The sequence below is a fragment of the Eimeria mitis genome, genomic scaffold (genome assembly GCF_000499745.2).
Source record: "Eimeria mitis Houghton genomic scaffold, Emh_scaff567, whole genome shotgun sequence".
In the NCBI taxonomy this organism is placed as follows: Eukaryota; Apicomplexa; class Conoidasida; order Eucoccidiorida; family Eimeriidae; genus Eimeria; species Eimeria mitis.
In genome coordinates, this window is record NW_013573927.1 from 1 (window position 1) to 6125 (window position 6125).

Genomic DNA, 6125 nt, shown 5'->3' on the forward strand with positions numbered 1-6125 from the left:
GTATACCCTCATGCGAACTCAACCCAGCACCACTAGAAAGCGGAACACCGGAAGGCGGCAGGAGCAGCTCCACCTGATACACCATGAACACATTCATTCATCTGAACTTATGCGTGTACTGGCTACCTATTAGATCCTGTGGGCTTATTCCCACGTATGGCTTCATCATACTTATCCTCTAGTATTGGGGGCGGGCCCCCTTCTCCTTACATGTACCGCTTCACATATCTGCGGGTGACACGTAGTTGGCTATTCTCATAATTGAGTTGTTTCTTTTGCGCATATGCCTCAACCGCACCCATTCTTTTATCCTAAACGGTTTTAAGGTCATTTTCCTCCTCTGCTCATCTGTGGAGCAACAGAGGAGCGGCCTACTGGTAGCCCAAGAGCGCCTTCGTCTTCTCTTTTCCTATCGTGCTGCATTTACGGCGTGTGCTGCTCGGGGAGAGCTGGGGATAGATGTAGCATTATCTTTTTCAAATTGGTCTGTGTGTTCCTACTTTCGGGCAGGCTGACCGCGGAGGATCAAGTAAGTGCTCAGCAATTTTCTATAGTGATTATGCATGCACCATCGGGACTTGGTTGTGCACGCAGGCAAAGTTATGTTGCAGCAAGAGTTGCCATCAGAGTGCGTTGGAACCCGTGTCATGTCACCGCCTTTTCCTCGGCAATAAGCTCTTGGGTCGCCGGTCCCAGGCAGCCTGGGGACTGGAAGTAGGCCAACTGCCTTTAGTCTTTTGCCTGCACTCCAGCTGGCGCTCGCCATTTAATAGGGCCAAAGATTCTCTTACTACACTTCCGAGACTTCTGTTTCACCTTGGCTTTGTTGATCTGCTTGAAGTCGGCATACATGCGCCACCTCCCATCCCTTCGCTTCACCGACACCGGATTCTGCCCAAATGCGCTAGTTGATTGTTGAACCTTGCTTTTTCTTAGCAGTTCAACTGCTTGCCGCTCCACTGAGTTTGCGGGAGGTGACCTGTTGCTGATATCCCTCCCTTTTACTTACTACGCCTTATAACTCCTTCAATTCTGCGTACTGCTCTTGTTTTTAATGCGTTAACTTGATCGACCCCGCAGAGCTGCTGTCTTCGTAGGACCATCGCGACGGACTGCGTGCAATTCCCCTTCCTCGTTTCCTGGTGTGCTCCAGCAGTGTGGAGGAGCGCCATTGCTCCTCTTCCCTTGGGATATCGCTTCCACTCCACTTAACATAGAGGATGCAAATACTGTTGGAAGCGTTGAGAGGCGCACACTCTCATTACTTGCTGGCAAATAGAACTCGATAGTCTCGCCGAGTCAGCGCACCTGCGCCCTCCGCTGGGTCGCCCACGGCGCGCCAAGGATTATGCCGTGGTGAACTGGTCCAACCATGAAGTCCCATATCAAGGTACTATATGTTGTCTCGCAGTTCCGGCCACATCTTATGGCCATGGTTATGTCGAACCTCGTGTCCTTCCTTCCATCCGCGAAATTTAGTCTCACAGGCCTCGCCAACGAGTAGAGACTTGCACGTCTTTCCTGTGGCATCCGACGTCGATTCCACTTCGCAACCCTGTATCAACGAGCGAGCCTGTAAATGCGCAGTGTCGGTCTTTGGGTGCGGTCGTCACCTCGTTTTGCCCCATCACTGTTATGTCTATCAGAGCGTTTCTCTGTTCCTCTCTNTGGGTGCGGTCGTCACCTCGTTTTGCCCCATCACTGTTATGTCTATCAGAGCGTTTCTCTGTTCCTCTCTTTTGCTCCCCTGGATGCGCTGTTCCCAGTCTAGCATTTCTAGTTCCTTGTCTTTTCATGCGTCGGTAATCTCGAACTACGTAACAAAGGAAGCAGATACGCGCCTCGGTACGTCCTTCCGGCTTTCTGGATACTGAATTTGCTGGCTGCTGCCGGTCACCGCTTATGATCCCGTTCGGCGCTGGTGTGGCATTCATACCCCCACAATCCGTGATTGGCGGGAACCAAGAAACTACCTAGCATCTGCTCGATTGCGGAGACCGTCATATCTGGATGACTCCAAGAGGCGGAAGCTTTCACTAGCACTGTAGATGCTTGTTAAATATTCACTTAGCCTTCAGTAGCCAGCCTGCTGCCAACAAAAAGTACACCTACCAACGTGAGACAGAGCATGGTACAACTCAGCCAATAGATAATGTCCCCTCATGGCTGCCCACACCTCTCTGCAAGTTTTTAATTACTAGAAACATGAATTAAAACTAATTAATATAAGGCGGATCCCCTATAGTAGTTCTAGCCGGCAGTAGCAAGAGCGTTGCATTGAGTCTGCCGGTGTGCTGGTTGCCGAGCAATCCCAGTGGCACCGCAGTGGAGGCACCTGTTGTTAGCCGTTGGACATTTGTTTTGTGATACCTCGACTTTGGGCGAAGGAACACACTTGAAAAAATAGATTTNTGGGAAAACGGTCGACGTCGATGCTCCTCCTGTGCTTCGTGGGATGTGGTCATCGGACGATCGGCAGCTTCAAGAGACAAGCAAACTATCGCCCTCTCTCACAAAGACGAACGAATTGAACGCGGGTAGTTTTATGGCTTCTGTTCCGCATGGTGAGCAGGAAACTTTGACTCGAGTGGCCCATCCAACGCGAGGCAGTCGCTCTCTCCGATCCCGGCACCGGAGAGTACCGCTCCGTATATTGCTAGCTGTCGCGATTTCCGTTGTAGCCATTATAATCTCGTTTTCAATATGCACTGCACTGCGCAAAAGACATCTGTTGGCAGGGGTAGCACACCGCAGCCTGGCTGAAGGCGCATCGGGCATGGATGAAGAGGAGCTTTCTATCGTAGAAGGGTGCTTGGACCTGGAGGAGGAGCTGGGGATTCTCCAGCAAAGGGCGTTTTCTAGCTCTGAAGGTGACTCGTCAAGCCGAGTAATGGGACTGGCTTCAATGCTGTCAGAGGCTGCGGCAGCGAAGGAATCAGTGCAAGAACTCCCCTACGATGACAGGCAGCTGCGCTTCGGGGAGGTGTTGCGGGAGGGACAGAGTGGTTTTGAATCTGATAAGGGTGGTCTGGGACGCATGGGTATTCCTGCATTACAGGCTTATGTTGAACGCCGTGAACCCAGTGGTGTGGACGCTGGTCTGCACCCCGACTCCTGGTTGGAGTCGATTCCAAGCATCAGCAATACGCCTGAAGGAGAGGGAAGGATTGAGTCTCCGTGGGTTCCTTTTCACGAGTCAGAGACTGGAGAAGCGTCAGAGACTGGAGAAGCGTCAGAGACTGGAGAAGCGTCAGAGACTGGAGAAGCGTCATCACCACCTGATACGCAGCGATGGCGTCATGGCGATCTTCGAGAACACCCGTATTTTCGGGTGCCAGTGCTGGAGGAAGGTGTTGTTCCAAGGTATCTTAATCCATCCGTTCTCTTTGATGAAACACGCAAGAGGTTGTCGCCCCATATCTACCTCCTCACGTTGCGGAGCTTATTTTCACGGAAGTCACTCAACCAGCATGATGTAGATATTCTCGTAAATGCCGTTGAACGGCTGGTGACCACATCGTGGCTTCGAAGTCGTAAGGAACCGAAAAGAGAAAGTCCCCAGTATATCGTTGAACACGTGGGTCACTACTTTCTTACATTTGATGCCATCGTGTCGGCTATCCAACTTTTGGGGGAACGTATGCAACTTCACCTGTGGTGGGAGAAATACGCGAGAAGCTTCAATACGGACTACTACGTGTCCCCTGCATTCTCCAAAACTTTGTTTGGAGTAGTGGACTTCAACAGGAGTTTGGCGAGGAGACTTATCGCTGCCGTGGATATGTACAAACGGGGGCAGCGCCCTCCAGCCAGGGAAGTAATTGCGCTGAAGACCTTGCTATTCTGCTCTCCAACTGGGCGCCATCGATTTAAAGCTCCTGAATGGGACCCCTGGCGGCAAGATGGAGAGTCTTCCTAAAGCATGGGCATTTTTGACTCCCCTTTTCCTTATCTGATCAGCCAATATTTGCAGAATGCTTCTTCGATATTTTTCTTTTCCGTTTTTGAATCACGACCGACCCTCACCCAGCTCAGTACTGTAGGGTCTTTGCGTGAACGCAATGACGCACCGTCATGGGGAGTGCCTCTGTAGAATGCACTGCCTGAAGTAATGTGATACTTCTTTCTGACATTGCACGGTTGGCGAGTGTCAACTCATTCACCTGCACTTTAATGTGCAGGGTTCCGCGTCATGTACTGTTGTGTGGTATTAGACAATGCTTGACAAAGGTGTGCAGTGGCACTGAACGCCATACCGTGCGTAAAATAACAGGTCCGGTTTGTCGTTTTCCTTGAACTGTCCACTCCTCCAGCAAGGACTATTTTTTTGCTGTGAATGAGGATGTACAGTTCGGTTTCCTTAAACTTATTGCAACGATACATTTACGCTCACGAAACGAGTTGGTACTGCTCCGATTTTTTTTTTCTACAGCCTTGCAAGTTGTAGAAACAATGATGAGAGATGCAGCAATACTCCCGCTTTAGCAGTGGTANTTTCTACAGCCTTGCAAGTTGTAGAAACAATGATGAGAGATGCAGCAATACTCCCGCTTTAGCAGTGGTAAGATGGCAATACGAGCTTGCAGGCAGCTGACGACCAGCTAAGGCAGATGAATAGTAACTTCGCATACGCGTTCCCTTTAAGCAACCCTTGAGTGGCAGCGTTGACGTCACCGCACGCTTCGTGCACAGAATAGCTCTGCAGATCAATAATAGACGAGGGCGCCTTGCGTACTAGCTCCAGGAATACTAACCATTAGAGACAGCAGCCGTCTTACCTATCTGGAAACGAACGAACACAAGCGCTCCAGCCCATTCGCTCAGAATTACCACTAGGGCCTTGCAGCAATTGCTCTCCATTCTTCAGCCTGCAGAAGGAGGCCTTCATCATACAGAAGCCTTCACAGTCTTCACGTCAACACATCCACGACAAGTTGCTTTTAGGCAGACTTGCCTCATAGCATGAACAGAGGCATAGCCTCTATAGTGGCGCCGCATCAGATTCGCTCGATCGACAGTAAAGCTTACCAACTCCACAAGTGTTTACTTGTCGTTAATATAGGATGGCCTGCCTGCACCCCCAGATAGCTGTGGCTGACTAGGCGCGCCTGCTCCGAAGTCCTTTTGCGCGCGCATACCTCCAAGGACGATGCAGTTTATGTCTCCACAAGTCAAATACATATTGGCGAATGCACAGATCAGGATCAGTTCCGACAAAATCATTGCCGTGTCTTTCACCTTACGCTGAAGGCGGGCATATTGAGGAGGGGGACCAAAAAGTTGCCGCGTTGCTGCTTCCCTCTGAAGTTCGCAAAGTTTCTCTCAGGCTATAAGCCACTGAACCGTGGGGCGTATCTTGAGCCGGCTTCCGTTGGTTATTCTCCCGCAGTGTGCTACCGTGTATGAGTTCTGCACAATATTTCAGTGCAACTAGTCGATGCACTTCTACCTGCTGCGGGGGTGATCGCTTCGTGTCTTCAATTCCTGGTTCCGTCTACGCAGATACTCACATCGAACCATGAATCCTTTCTGTGCGTTGCTTTGCTGGCTCTGTTGGCTGAAGGACCCCATCGCCTGTCACTGTTTCTGTCTGCGATTGTCGGCTGCTGACTCGGTTGTGAACTCCATCACTCTTCGCTCTGTTTCTTCTGGCTGCAGCACGCCGCTACATAGTTGAAAGGGGGGTTCTCCTTGCGGATTTGCCCGGCGCTGTAGCAAGGAAGGTCACCTTCCTCTCCTCTGGGAAGTTGAGATATCTTTCGCTTCCTTTTATAAGGCTTCTGTTTGGAGGAGTGGTTTTGCATACAGCATACAGCGTACCACTGACAAGTATGGATGAGGAAGCCTGGGTTTACACCTTTCTGTATGGTGGGGCTGCTTGCTGCCAACGATCTTTCCCTTATCGTTCAGGGAAGTCGCACTAGGCTGCCGTGGCTTGGGAGATCAGCCTGCTATTGGGAGAGCCATTAGGCTCCCAGGGCTGGCAACCTCAACCCGGGATGCTCTTGTACCGCGGTCTGTTTAACGTCGCTACTTGCATTTCTACATCCTGGAAGGTGGGCTAATGAGGGCCATGTAAGTATATAAAAGCTTTCGGTGATATGAGTGCTTGCATCAAGAAGGGC

General features: G+C 50.8%; 1 protein-coding gene across 1 annotated transcript; it reads left to right on the top strand.

Moving 5' to 3' along the window:
* Positions 1–2776: 2776 nt before the first annotated feature.
* EMH_0016420 (uncharacterized protein) lies at positions 2777–3919 on the top strand (the record flags this gene model as incomplete). Its single annotated transcript, XM_013500640.1, has 1 exon — positions 2777–3919. The coding sequence occupies one exon, from the start codon at positions 2777–2779 to the stop codon at positions 3917–3919; it is 1143 nt and encodes a 380-aa protein (XP_013356094.1).
* Between the last annotated feature and the right edge of the window lie 2206 nt (positions 3920–6125).